The sequence below is a fragment of the Leptodactylus fuscus genome, chromosome 2, assembly GCF_031893055.1.
Source record: "Leptodactylus fuscus isolate aLepFus1 chromosome 2, aLepFus1.hap2, whole genome shotgun sequence".
Lineage (NCBI taxonomy): Eukaryota > Metazoa > Chordata > Amphibia > Anura > Leptodactylidae > Leptodactylus > Leptodactylus fuscus.
Genome location: NC_134266.1, coordinates 107,427,782 through 107,443,644, shown reverse-complemented (window position 1 = coordinate 107,443,644; position 15,863 = coordinate 107,427,782). Strand labels below are relative to the sequence as shown.

General features: G+C 41.1%; 1 protein-coding gene across 1 annotated transcript in view; it reads right to left on the bottom strand.

The window, feature by feature from the left end:
* The window catches only part of BAK1 (BCL2 antagonist/killer 1), a 55,836-nt gene that overhangs the window by 25,431 nt on the left and 14,542 nt on the right, over window positions 1–15,863 (bottom strand). Inside the window, exon 2 of the mRNA XM_075264359.1 lies at window positions 1,890–1,996. Within this exon, the coding sequence (XP_075120460.1) occupies window positions 1,890–1,944 (55 nt within the window). The 5' untranslated portion in view covers window positions 1,945–1,996. The remainder of the gene's footprint in view (window positions 1–1,889; window positions 1,997–15,863) is intronic.

Here is a 15,863-nt window from a genome sequence, read left to right as displayed (position 1 = left end):
TTTGAAACATTTTTAAAAATATAAAAAGAAAGTGACAGCATAGTATATAGTTAAACAGGCATTTTTTATTCACTCCCTACAATCAGTGTTTCCATGGGCATACCGTATATGTTACAATTATATTGATGTTACTCTGTCTGTGTTTGCCTTAGTTCTAGAAGCTGAGGAAAAAAACTGCCAAAATTATATAATTTCACGCAAAACTACAAAAATGGGTAGGAAAAAATTGCTGACACCCTCAACTTAATATTTGGTTGCACATCCTTTGGAAAAAATAACCATTAACAAGCTTCTTACACCTCTCAACTGGAATTTTGGATGTTCTTTTGCAAACTTCTCCAGGTCTGTCATATTTGAAGGGTACATTCTCCCAACAGCAGTTTTAAGATCTCTTAACCAGTGTTCAATGGGATTTAGATCCAAACTCATTGCTGGCCACTTCCAAATTGTCCAGCACTTTGTTTCCATTCATTTCTGGGTGATTTTTGAAGTATATTTGGGGTTATTGTCCTGCTGGAAGACCCATGACCTAGGACGCAAACCAGACACTGGGCCCTACGTTGAGAACCAAAATCCTTTAGCAATCTTCAGATTCATGATGACTTGCACATAGTCAAGGTACCCATTGCCAGAGGCATAAAACCAAACCCAAAACATCTTTGAATCTCGTTCTATTTTCAATAAACAGTAGAATGATGTGCTTTACCAAAAAGCTTTCCCATGTTTTCCCAGAAGGATTTTGGCTTACTCACGTACATTTCGGCAAACTGCAGTCTAGCTTTTTTTATTGTCTCGGTGTGGGCCTCCTTAGAGTTTCATTTGATTCAAATGCTGATGGATAGTTCGTGCTGACACTGATGTACCCTGAGTCTACAGGATAGCTTGAATATCTTTGGAACATGATTGGGGCTGCTTATTCACCATCCAGACAACCCTGTGTTACAACCCTTCAACCACCTTTCATCCATTTTTCTCTTCGGTCCACATCCAGGGAGATTAGCTACATGGGTTGTAAACTTCTTGATTTATGTTGCGAACCATGGACAGAGAAACATCAAAATCTCTGGAGATGGACTTGTAATCTTCAGATTGTTGGTAGTTTTGCACAATTTTGGTTCTCAAGTCCTCTGACAGTTCTCTTTTACTCTTACTGTTCACCATGCTTAGTGTGGCATACACAGACACACAATACAAAGACTGAGTCAACTTCTCCTTTTTATCTGGTTTCTTCTTGGTTTCTGGTTTTATCTGGTGTGATTTTTATATTGCCCACGTTTGAAATTTGAATGAAGATCACATGTTTGAAACAAAGTTATTTGCCAACAATTTTGCCAGGTCCATTTATGACATTTTGTGTACATTATGTGCAATTTGCCTTTTTCCTCAATTTTTTTATGTTTTTGTAATACACACAAAGGCAGTAAACATATGTATAACAAAACATGTGTAATTGCAATAATTTTCTAGAAAAATTTCAGGGATGCCAATCTTTATGCCATTTTTGTATAGTGGGTTGCAGTCTGCTTCTGCCTTCAAAGCTTTGCAACTGCTCATGTCCTTGCTTTCACAGACAAGCACTCTTAGAACAGTGCTGAAACAAGGGGTTCCTTTAGAGATGGGGGTTCTAGGCAGTTGTCCAGTCCCCCTTCCTCACAAATGCCAGTCCTGGATACCACTTTGCCCAGTACTAATGGATTGATGGATGAAAATTCTCCCTCAAGTACAGCTTTAAAGACAGTTTTTTGACAAATAAAACTTTACAAAACCTTTCTGGTAGGTCATAATGAATACGTAATACTACTAACAGCTGACAGTCTTGATGTTCGCTGTATATATTTATACTATGTGTTTTTATGAACATATTAAACTGTGTTTGATAGGTGACTCACCTTCTTTCGCATTTACAGCTTCTTCAGAATTATCATCTCCACCTCCAGTCGCCATGACTGACAGATGGAACAAGGCTAAGGGAAGGGCTCAATATATTCCAAGGACCCTGCATAAAATAATACGAATAAAAACACAAAAGTAAAAAGTTATGGTTCTGTATGTAACCCTGGCATAAACAAATAGCAGTAAATTAAATAGGATATACTCACAGCAAACATAGTATTAATATAAAAAGATTTATTGAGATACAATACATTTAAAGGGAACCTGCCCAAGAAAATGTGATGCTATCTGCAGGCAGCATGTTATAGAAAATGAGAAGTTTAGCAGGTTAATATATAGTTCTGTTGGAAAAAGATTCAATATAACTTTATTAGTTATTTATTTCTCTGTTTTTTCTATTTTTAGAAGTAAGAGTCCAGTTGGCGGTCCTAACAGTGAAAGGCAAAATCTCTGTGACTGTGCAAACTGAGATAACTGTCGATCAATGTTTCAACCTCCCACTGAACTTGATTGCTACTCCTAAGCATAGAAAGTTATCTTCCATGTGTGGTGGTCCTGCCTTATGCCCAATGCTATTGTTTGGCTATCCATAGGATTGCGCAACGACTCTTTAGGGTGCATTCACACTACGTTTCCTGAAGCTTATTCTGAACGTAAAACACGTTCAGAATAAGCGGCGTATAAAGCAGCTCCATTCATTTCTATGGGAGCCGGCATACGATCGCTCCCCATAGAAATGAAAGGGCTGCTTCTTTCACTGCGAGCACTCCCATTGAAGTGAATGGGAAGTGCCGGCGTATACGGCAAGCTCTGCTCATGCCGGAGCGTACACGCCGGCACTTCCCATTCACTTCAATGGGAGTGCTCGCAGTGAAAGAAGCAGCCCATGCATTTCTATGGGGAGCGCTCGTATGCCGGCTCCCATAGAAATGAATGGAGCTGCTTTATACGCCGCTTATTCTGAACGTGTTTTACGTTCAGAATAAGCTTCAGGAAACGTAGTGTGAATGCACCCTTAGACAGTCTTTCCCATTCAGGTTTCCACATTCCTCTTCAACCTTAAGCCCTCTAACTTGAAATACGCCCAGTTTAAGATTCTGCAATATGTTTTATTAGCTGCCTTAATTCACATTGCCTCCAACTGGAGAAAATAATTTCTCTCAGTGGCTGAGGTTATGCGACGGGTTGATATCATTATGCTCCATGAGAAGATTAACTCCATTATTTCTGATATCCACCTGCTCTTAGACAAAATCTGGGCCCCTTGTGTCAACAGGTCTCGCATCCCAGGCCTCCCATACTGTCTCCAGCTTTGGCCCTGTGACTGGATTGTGTCCTCACTACCCCACCCCTCACCACTGGTGGTTTCTTGGTAGTTACTCCTGCTGCCCTTACCCATTGTAGCATTGTTATTCTTCCTCTATTCTCCCAATTTGAGTTGATTTTTATGTTTTTGTTATTCCCTTATTTACCCTTGGTCTCTTACATGCTACCATATGTTATACGTTGTCTTCTTTTACATATGCACACTCTATGTTGAATTCTTACTGTTTGTGATAGAGCTGCTGTTTAATGTGTTTTTTTTCCATTCTGTTGTAATTTAATAAATATATCTGAAACTAAAAATGATGCCAACATAAAGCAGAGACATGATAGATAATATCTATTAATCTGGTGCTATGGATTTAAAATTTTAAAAATTACATTTTTTTTCCCATCTACACAAAGTTTCCTATTTTTCATAAATAAATGCATAAAATATCAAAGTTTACCACTATCATGAAGTAAAATGTAAATATTAAAGCTTTCCTAAGTTATTACAACATAACTTGACATATGTCGGATTTGAAGAATGGAGCTGTGGCTTTTAAGCTGAGGCTCCACACTGCAGAAAAGCTACTTTTTTGTTGCAAAATTCCGCAGCATGGGGCCTCAGCCTTAGCTGTGGTTTTTGAGCCAAAGGCAAGAATAGCTACAAAGGAAAAGGAAAACACAAAGGAAACTGTAAGGGGTAGTTCATACGGAATAAACGCGTGTTTATTTTGGCAAAATACACGTGAAAAGAATACACGTGTAAAACTAAGACTCCCATTGACTCAAATGACATTTTACACGTGTATTTTGCCGTATTTTTGTACACGTGTAAAAAAATGTCATTGAAGTCAATGGGAGTCTTATTTTTACACGTGTATTTTGCCAAAATGAGTGCGTGTTTACTCAGTGTGAACTATCCCTTACACTTCTACCTTCTGCTCAATCTACTCCTGGCTTTGGACTAAAAAAAACCCACAGCAAACAAAAACAAACAAAAAAGCTGCACTTCTGCAACATGGGACTTTACCCTTGAGGTGATTTTTTTTGTCCGTGTCTTTAAAGGGTTAGAAATCATCAGATTATACATATTTCCCAAATGCATATTTTCTGTGAAATAATTTGCACACCATTTCATCTGTGTGTTTAATCCTGCAGATGATTTATTTTAAAAGCATTGAAACAATCCAAAAAGTATTTTTGAATGGAGAAACCAATAGGGTTGAGTACTTTAATAAAAACTGTTGCAAAAAGCTAGTGAACAAATAAAGTGAAACATACTGTAAAAGCATAAACACAAAACATAAAAAAGCTTAATTTGGAATCACACTGGACAACGTGCCATCTATACTACATGATGATTTTAAAAACAAAACTGCCAAAAATGTTGAAATTGCAGTTGAAGAATGCATTATATATTCCCCAAAATAAATGCATGAAAAAAACAGACCCCCCCCCCCCCAAAAAAAAAACAAAAAAAAAAACAAAAAACTTCTGACACCTGGGAACCCTGCTAACTAACTGTTCAAAAAGGGATGCAAACAATAACTAATGCAAATATTTTGACTCCTTCTCTGTTTACATTATTTTGTTCATTTCATATGCAATGCAATGCAATGTAACTACTGCCACGTCCTATATAGCACTATAGGTCCACTCACATGGTCTTAACCCCAGAGATCTCATATTGATAAGGACTGATCCTCAGTAAAAATGAGCTGACAAATCTCTGTTATTAAACCCCAGGGTTTTAATCCTGCCCTACAAAGCAGGGTGTCCATATTTGAAGATGATACTAAACTGTGTACGTAATCAAAAATGAGGAGGATAATAGAATATTACAGGGGGATCTAAGGAAGCTGGAAGCATAGGCGGAGACTTGAAAAATTAAAGGGGCTCTATCACTGGGAAAAGTCATTTTTAACTAATCACATGCTTGCATAGGCTTTAGAAATGCTACTTCACACTTACCTATAGTATGTAGATTGCCTCAGTGGTCTCTGAATAAGTTCGTTTTTATTCATATGCTAATGAGCCTCCAGTCAGCACAGGAAGTTCCCAGCAGTCTCCTCTTTTCTATTATCTTCTATGTGTGTGAGGCAAACAGGAAGCTGAGTCATCAGCAGCAGCAGTCTCCCATAGAAAATAATAGGGAGAGGTGTGCACGATCTATCGTGCACCAGTTTAATTAGCATATGAATAAAAACAGACTTATTCAGAAACCACTGAGGCAATTTACATACTAAAGGTAGGTGTGAAATAGACTTTCTAAAAGCTATGCAAAGGTGCGATTAGTTAAAAATGCTTTTCCTAGTGATAGAGCCCCTTTAAGTAAAGAGGACTTTTCATGGTTTGGGGCACAGGCAGTTCTATATACTGCTGGAAAGCCGACAGTGCGCTGAATTCAGTGCACTGTCAGCTTTCACAATCTGTGCCCCCAGTGAAGAGCTATCGGCGCCAGTACCGTAGCTCTTCACAGTCAGAAGGGCATTTCTGACACTCTGTCAGGGACGTCCTTTTGCACAGCAGTGCTATTGCGCTGTACTGTGTGAGCGGGGAGGAATGCCTCCTCCCTCTGCTCACAGTACTCGTCCATAGACAAGTATTATCAGGAGGGGAGGGGACGTTCCTCGGGAACGGGAAAAGATCGGGAAAGCCGACAGTGCGCTGAATTCAGCGCACTGTCGGCTTTCCAGCAGTATATAGAACTGTCTGTGCCCAAACCCATGAAAGGTCCTATTTAATGTTGACAACGAAATAAAAAGTATGATGGTATTTCTAAGGAACGGCACCGTGGAGACCAGGTCTAAAGGTAGGAGACGAATAGCCTTTCTTAAGGCTATTCTGACGTGGTAATTAGAAAAAATGTTGGTTTATTGGTAGAATCCCTTTAAGGTTAAATTGCCATGTTGGCACTTTGCGATAAATTTGTGGAATTTTGGTTGGAGTATGGGCATTCGGTCTCTAAGGGTGCATTCACGTGGAGGAAAATGGTGCTGAATTTGGTGTAGAATCCTCGTCAGATTCAGCGCTGAAAAAAAAATCCTCCCATTAACTTCAATGGATTCCTTTTTCAACGCTGAATCTGATGCGGATTCCACACCAAATTAAACACCATTTTCCTCCATGTGAATGGACCCTAAAAGGTTTGCCATCACGGTTAAGACTAGTTCACACAGAGTTTTTTGCCAGCGGATTTTGATGCAGAATCCACCTCCAAAAAACGCCTCCCATTCATTTCAATGGGAGCCACTAGCATTTTTTCGCTAATATTTTTTTCTCAGCTAACCGGAAAAAAAAGCAACATGACCTATCTTCAGGATTCTGCCTGGAAAAACCCATTGAAATCAATGGGAGGTGGAAAAACCACGATGCAGTTTTTTGATGCATTTTTTGCAAAAACCACTTCAAAAACCGCTAGCGTTTTTCAAAGAGAAGTTTCTAGGTCCATACACTATGCTGGAGCAAAAAAAAAACAAAAAAAAAAACAAAAAAACTAAAAATGCCTAAAAAATGCCTCATGTAAAAAACCACGTCAAAAAAAGTTCAGTGGTATATAAAAGACGCAGTCAAATATTTTTCTTACTCAGAGCCAAACTAGATTTTCTGATGTATTATCCATCTTGCTATAGGGCCATGCTGGTTAGGAGCTGTTGATGATGTGAGGTCCCAAGGTTGAATCTGTATTTAGTTAGAAAATAACTATTAAAGGCAGCCCTTCACATATGTTTAAAAGGGTTCTATCATTGGGAAAAGTCATTTTAACTAAATCACATCCTTGCATAGCCTAAAGGCTATGTCACACCTACGTTTAGTATGTAAATTTCCTCAGCGGTTTTTGAATAAGTCCGGTTTTATTCATATGCTAATTAGACTGGTGCACAATGCATCGTGCACCCCCTTTGCTATTGTTTCCTATGCACAGGCTGCTGCTGCTGATGACTCAGCTTCCTGTTTGCACACACACATAGGAAATAATAGCAGACGTAAGTGCTGCTGGTAACTTCCTGTGCTGGCTGGAAGCTCATTAGCATATGAATAAAAACGGACTTATTCAGAAACCACTGAGGCAATTTACATACTAAAGGTATGTGTGGAATAGCATTTCTAAAGCCTATGCAAGGATGTGTTTAGTTAAAAATGACTTTTCCCAATGATAGAGTCCCTTTAAAGTCAGGTGTGATTCCACCAATCAATTTATGGTTGGATGATTCATAACCAATAATATTGCCCATTCACGAAAAAAATTTAAATGGCTAACGATAAGCCAAATTCAGCTGATCATGCCATAGACTTCTATTTTCGGATGACCCATAGCTGAAAATTTCCAGTGCAACAGAGGAAGCTCTTCAATCCCTTTTGCAAATTTTCTGTTGTAGAGGGATAATATTGTGGAGCACATTTGGTGCAATGTCCTTTCAGTCTTATTAGATTTGCCCCATTATATCAGTTATTTGGCAGACAGATGTCTGCCGCCAGTTATTGCAGTCAAAATTGGCCATTTCAGACAACTTTTATCTATGTCTATGACCAGCTTGAGATTCTTCAATAGTTTTTACATACACTGGCAATTGTTATATTCATAAATGAATACAAATGTAGAACAAACAATCTTACAGCCTGTGAAAACTGCCCATCTGCCATTTCTAAACCAATCTGTTCCTACTACTTACTTAAAAAAGTTGTGTAACTAAAAAAAGAACCCTGTGTCTGACTATGTAAAATTTAACACTACAGTAACACAATACAAATGCTACTACCAGAATTTGCCATGAATTTTATTAAGAAAAATAATGATGTGAAGTTACAATAGCAACATGAACTGTCTCCGTAAGATTAATAGTGACAAACATAGATTTAAAGAAATAGACATAACTAGTTTTTCACTAACAGTAATTCAGTGTTTGTAGGAATGTCTGGGTTTTTCATTAATCACCAAAATTGTATGGCAAAAATACGTGATTTAAAACTAAAACTTTATTAGAATTATTTAAAACTACACATATATAGTGATGTTATACTGTTACTAGCATAAAGTCCTATATTTGATGTGGTCCTTGTATTAGTATAAACAAGAACTATATGGACTAAACGCTAAGGTCTCCTACACTCACACCCATTCAGTGTAGGATAAAGATAAAGACGCTTCTGATAAAAGAACGCATGTGTATCTAGCATCCACATATAATGAACATGACTTATAGGAGTAACTGTCCAACCACACCCTCACAGTATGCCCTATAGCCCTCATTCACATTTCCAAAAACAGTGGAGGACATATATTTCTGTGGAATATATAAGGAGCGTGCGATTCTGTGGGATATTAACAAAGGAAATTGATGTACCGTATTTTACGGACTATAAGGCACACTGGACTATAAGGCGCATTGCCCATGAGCGCCTTATAGTCCGTCTCGGTTCATATATAAGGCGCACCGGACTATAAGGCGCAGTCCGGTGTGCATTATATGCTATTGAAAGTGGCGGCACGCAGACTTTGCCAGCGGCCGCTTAACCCCCCGCGTGCCAGCCGCTTCTATTGGAAGCGCTCGGCAGGCGAGGAGTTAAAGGGGCTCTATCAGCAAAATCATGCTGATAGAGCCCAACCGTAAAAGTTATATTAAACTACCCCCCCCCCCCCCCCGAACGGTGCAGGGTTGGCGGGCATTCAGGCCCCCTCTTCCTCCGATGTTCCGTCCTCCTCCGGCGCTCGCGAACTGATAATGGCCTGGGCGCATGCGCAGTAGCCGTAGTAGAAGCATTATGATATTGCGCATGCGCCCAGGCCATTATCAGTTCGCGAGCGCCGGAGGAAGTGGTCAGGACATCGGAGGAAGAGGAGGCCTGAATGCCCGCCCACCCTGCACCGTTCGGTAAGTTTCACATTCTGTTTCAGAATGCCATGACAGGGGGTAGTTTAATATAACTTTTAAGGGGGCATTCACACTACGGAACACCAGCGTGTATCACAGCCGTACACGCCGGCGTTACAGCAGGGCTGCCGGACACTTCTCATTCATTTCTATGGGAGCCGGCATGCGAGCGCTCCCCATAGAAATGAATGGACTGCTTTTTTCCATTCACGCCAGCGTGTACGGCTGTGATACAGCTGCGTTCCGTAGTGTGAATGCCCCCTCCATCCATATATAAGGCGCACCGGACTATAAGGCGCACTTACGATTTCTGAGGAAATCGTAAGTTTTTACGTGCGCCTTATAGTCCGGAAAATACAGTAGTTTAAGTTGCACTCAATAAAGAGCTATACATTCACAACTATTTCTCCCTTGTTGTAACTGAAACAATTCGCTATTGTGTAGACATAACCTGTTTATAGTCTATCACAGCAAGATATAAGTTTCACCTATATAAGGTTCATTGCACATTGATGAATCCTAAGCTCCTATTATCCAAGGTAAATGGGGATGCATTAATAAGCCACATCAATTCACATTTGGGTAAGGCAGAAATTAATAAATATATCCCTGCCTGAAAACTACTCCCATTAGTTTAACGGGGCATGATGTTAGGCATGTGCTATTAATGTTATAGCCCTCACTGAAGCCCAACCCCGATAATTAGCAATAAGCTTCTCTACGCGTTTCCCTTGGCATTTCCCTATCTACCAAGTTCATCAGGAGAATATCCTATGCCTAGGAGATGAATAGAGAACCCAATAATTGCGGTAACAACCACAGTTCTCGGCGCCCTGATGGTGGACGCCGATACTTGATGTAAGCCAGCGAGTGTCTGCTAAGCTCTTCTATATATGTGTTTCTCACAAGAGCTGCCAACCAATCCTGGAGCGGTTAGGTGCGGGGGTGTGGCGGCAAGTCTCCACCCCACTTTCCCATTGGTTATCGTCTCCGGACCAACGCTCTGCAGCCGTCTGTTTATGGACACATACTGCAGACACCGATAATTACATACAGTGTTCCCGTAACGAAGTAGATAGGGACGCATCAGAAGATAACATTGTCCTAGGTACGGGGGTAAGCAATGTACATATCACTATGGGACATAGATGAACCATTTGTTAACCCTCAAAGTGAAACTGATAACGCTCACCATAGAGAAAACGCACTGCTACACTAAACGCTGCAGTGTGAATCATGACCTACAGATATTACATGAACTGATCAAAAATGGTAAGTATATCTCCATCTAAAAAAGATTGCATAAATACAACCATTACAGGTTGCCAAATATGGTTATATTTGAATAATTGTCCCTCATATCTAGTAAATCCATATTTGAGAACTGATGTACAGCAAAGAGGCAGGACAGATAGAACTACATAATTTTAATGTGAATTATGTCCCATACCCGATTTCATACAATCTAAAAGAGGGAACATCTTTCAAAGAGATATATAGATGAATTTTGAAGTGCCAAATGGATAGGTGTATGTATAGATGTATAATTTAGCCATTGTTACCTCATCCATAATAGCCTGGGACCTACAAGATATCATATTGGACCCAGGAACCACATCTACATTACATCCTGGCAGGTGCTATAGCTACATACACCGTTGACACATGATAAATACCAATCAATACTCTGTTCATATGTACAATTAACCCCCCCATAGTGGACATACTGTCCATCGTGACCATATCCATATCTAAGAACATATATAAGTCCCAGCCGTTGTATTTATGCAATCTTTTTTAGATGGAGATATACTTACCATTTTTGATCAGTTCATGTAATATCTGTAGGTCATGATTCACACTGCAGCATTTAGTGTAGCAGTGCGTTTTCTCTATGGTGAGCGTTAGTGCAACTTAAACTACATCAATTTCCTTTGTTAATATCCCACAGAATCGCACGCTCCTCATATATCCCACAGAAATATACAGTATGTCCACCACTGTTTTTGGAAATGTGAATGAGGGCTATAGGGCATACTGTGAGGGTGTGGTTGGACAGTTACTCCTATAAGTCATGTTCATTATATGTGGATGCTAGATACACATGCGTTCTTTTATCAGAAGCGTCTTTATCTTTATCCTACACTGAATGGGTGTGAGTGTAGGAGACCTTAGCGTTTAGTCCATATAGTTCTTGTTTATACTAATACAAGGACTACATCAAATATAGGACTTTATGCTAGTAACAGTATAACATCACTATATATGTGTAGTTTTAAATAATTCTAATAAAGTTTTAGTTTTAAATCACATATTTTTGCCATACAATTTTGGTGATTTGTAGGAATGTCATTGATTTCCACCAAGCTGGGTTCCAATAGCAATCCATCATAGTTTTCTTACAGCTACAGCATATAATTACTTAATGATAGATCCATTATATCTCAGGTCCCCGTAGAAATGTGTGTTTCCACAAACATAAACCTATTGACATGCACAGTCAAGCTTACAATAACCATTTATTGCTGAAGCTATAAAAGCAGATAAGCAAGTTCTATACTGCTCCTAAATGCTGAAGTCATTGCTTTTATAAATCCATACTTTATCTGCAAAACCAAAACACTGTACCCCATGCTATACAGTGCAAATACAGAAGACATAAAAGTCATGCATGTGAACAGTATTCCCAAAATTGGCAGTGCCAAGGTGCAAACCCTCAACTTCTATAGTTTATAGTTTTTAATACTTAATAACAGTGGCGTAACTAGGAATGGCGGGGCCCCGTGGCGAACTTTTGACATGGGGCCCCCCCGACACCGAAGATCTCGACCGAGTCCCTCCTACGCATTCCTGCGCGCTCTATTATGTCCCATAGTGGCCCCTGCACACAGTATTATACCCAATAGTGGCCCCTGCACACAGTATTATGTCCCTTAGTGGCCCCTGCACACAGTATTATACCCAATAGTGGCCCCTGCACACAGTATTATACCCAATAGTGGCCCCCTGCACACAGTATTATACCCAATAGTGGCCCCTGCACACAGTATTATACCCAATAGTGGCCCCCTGCACACAGTATTATGTCCCTTAGTGGCCCCTACAGGACTAAATACTGTCACCCGCTGACCGCTATACCAGGACAAATTGTGGATAAAAAAAAAATCTGGTCCTGTGCATTACAATTTAGTAACTCCATGTGCCTCATATTAATAACAGTTAACCCCATCATCTCCCTCACATTAACCCCTGTATGCCTCACCATTAGAGTTACTGATATGTGAGAGACATGGAGGTAATAATAAAGTATCTTCATTACTATTACCCCCAAATGCCTCACATATCAGTAACTCTTATGGTGAGGCAAACAGGGGTTAATGTGAGGGAGATGATGGGGTTAACTGCTATTACTATGAGGCACATGGAGTTACTAAAACACAAGTAATCCCCCCAAATGCCTGATAGTAATAAGTATAGTAACCCCAGTACGTACCTGTGTATCTTCATTTTCCTAGCGCAGCTTCTTCCTCTTCTGTGCAGGACGGCAGGGATAAGCCCCGCCTCCTCCTCTCATTGGTGGACAGAGGACAGGCAGAGAAAGGGAGGGGGGAGAGAGGGGGAGCGTCCTGCAGCGCTGACAGGAGCCAGACCTGAAGCTCCTGTGTCTCAGCCGTTGCTGCAGCTTCGGGGCCCCCTGTTGGTGGAAAGTATTCCACCAACAGGGGGCCCCGATCATTATACATGAGTCCCCCTTTGACAACAATAACAAAGGATTAAGTCCCGCCCTTCCTATTTCCGGTCGAAGATCTCTTTCCGGTTTTGAGAGTTTGCCATGTCTAGCAGGGGTATAGGCATACTGTTTCATGGTTACGACGAGCCTGCTGCAGAACCTCATTTGCTGAATGCTATACAGTATATATATTCATTTGCCGAATGCTATATATATGTATAGCATTCGGCAAATGAACACTGATTCTGCAGCAGGCACGTCCTTGCCACGGGCAGGCAAGAGCTTTTCTCATTGGAATGAATAGTCCGATGTTAGACTCCGCCTCCTCAGACGAGCCTCTGGCAGAACCAGCGTTGATTGGCCAAATCACTGGCCACTGGCCAATCAACGCTGGTCTATTCATTTCAATGAGAAAAAGTCAACTGGTAACAGCATACTTACCTGCTTGTAGCAAGGACGAGCCTGCTACACAATCAGCCTTCATTTGCCGAATGCTATACACTGTATAGCATTCAGAAAATGAGGTTCTGCAGCAGGCTCGTCGTAACCCGAGGACCATACCCTGAAGTACATACCCAGCCCTGGTTAATTCACTAAGGAACAGGAAGTCTTCTTGCCGCCCTTCCATTGCGCATGTGCCAACCGGAAGTTCGCAGGGGGACTCATGTATACTCGGGGGTCTGAAAAGACCTCCGAGAATAATGATAGCAGCGGTAGCAGCTGTTACCGGGCCCCTAATGTCCCGGGCCCTGTGGCAGCTGCTACCGCTGCTATGGTGGTAGTTACGCCACTGCTTAATAAACATATTCCAAGTAACCACTTTATTGAAATCACTGTTACATTAAACGGGTATATCAACCCTAGACATTTATGGCATCTATGTGATCTAGGGAAAGGAAAGGGTGTTGGTTTATTTATTTATTTATTTATTTATTTAAAGTGAGTAGCTGCCATGTTTAAAGCCCTACGTCTGCTAGAATAGTCACTATTTCGCCTCATTAAAAAACTTTATTAAGTTTTTAACAGTAATTATAGCCTTAGCCCAAATCAACCTACAATGGGACAGGAGTAAGGAATGGGAGGGAGAGAAAATACAGGTAATATGGAGAAAACAACATTGGAAGTAAGGGGATAGAGAGAGGAAAAGGAAAATATATAAAAAATATTTAAAAAAAGGGGGAAAGAAGACATAAGGCTTTGGATCCCACTTCACAGTCCGTGGGGCTGTGAACTACTTCCAGGATGAAAAAGTAATTGGAACTGGGCATCCTCAGAAGCAAGAGGGGATGTTGTGCCTCCTTCAGCTTTCCAGTATATGGTTTTGCCTATGGTGGCTGATTGTGGCTCCTGTTAGTGAGGGCCCGAAGCAGAGCTCCTAAATGCATGACCAGTTGCTAACATGACAGGCCATGCTCCCTCTAGTCACTATTTCTTACCAAGCTTAAAGGGATCTACCATTAAAATCAATTTTTTTTTCGTTGACACATAGGAATAGCTTTATGAAAGGCTATTCTTCTCCTACGGTACCATTAGATGTCTTCTCCGTGCCACTGTTCGATATAAATCCCAGTTTTTGTCGGTATACAAAAGAGTTTTCTCGCATCACTGGGGCGCAGTCCCCAGCGCTCAAACAGCACGGGGGTCGTCCCCAATGCTGTGAGAGAACTCTCCAGTGCTGCCTCCATGTTCTTCTGGAAGTTCTCTTCACACGTCTTCTTCCGGCGCCGGGGGTCAAACTTCTATGTAAGTATGAAAGCAGCCATTTTCTTGCGGCCTGTGGGCATGCGTAGTCGGCTCTGCCCTAGGCCCGAAGCCTAGACGTTTGACCGCCCATGCCGGAAGAAGACGCATTCCTGAAGAAGATGGAGGCGACGCTGGAGAGTTTTCTCGTAGTACTGGGGATGCCCCCAGTGCTGTTTGAGCGCTGTGGCCCGCCCCCAGTGCTGCGAGAGAACTAATTTGCATACCGACAAAAACAGGGATTTATACCGAACAGCGGCATGGAGAAGACATCTAAAGGTAGGAGAAGAACAGCCTTTCTTAAGGCTATTCATACGTGTCAACGACAAAAAAAGATTTTTAATGGTAGAATCCCTTTAAATGAACACTAAAAGTGAATATAAGAAATACTGCAATATATTATCAGAGAAAAATGCTTTCTCCACCAATCATGCTCCTTTTGCTACCCCCCCCTCTCCACCCGTACTACACTGAAGACTGGCTACTCAGTTCATTCAGTTATAACATTGCATGACCCAATAGAAGTCTATGGAGGAGGAGAAATAAACACCAACGGAAACAGAAAGGATGCTGCACATCAGTTGGGGGTTATTCAGTTTAGAAAAAAGACGGCTACGGGGAGATCTAATATCAATGTATTGTCAGGGTCTGGGGTTGCTAGGTGGGGTGGCATAGACACAAAAGTCCAGATTCTTTCGTCCAAAAACAAAGGTAGAGTTTATTTTCACTCAAAAAGGTAGTGCAGCAACATAAGGAAACAATACAAAAATAAATACCTGCCCGGCTAGGCTCTAACTAAACATAGAATAGGTTACCTCACCTAGAATAACAGAAATCCAAAAGCCAGTAGAATTATTCAGGACAACGCTCCAAAAATATGACCTCTCTGTTTGCTCTCCAGCCAAACTCTGCCAAAGTGTTGCTGCTGGAGCAACTTCTTAAGCCTCCTTGACGAGGAGACTCTCTGCAGCTGAGTCGCTGCCGGAACATCCCCAAAGTGTGGACGGGAGGGGGGTGGAATGACAGGTCCCACTACCAATCCTACCTGTCATTCCTAAAAAAAACCAGCCCAGTAACCGGAACTTTGAAATAACCCTCAGCAGTCAATATCTGCTGAGAAATGTTCTTTCTGGAGTTTTCTCATCTCACCCACCTTAGTAGTGTGGGTGAGATGTACACCCCCTCCATTACCTGACCAGCCATCGGCTTACAGTACAAATACATGAAGGGACAATACAAAGAACTTTCTAAGGATCTTTTTACTCCTAAGCCAGTGACAGTGACAAGGGGACATCCACTACGTCTGGAGGAGAGAA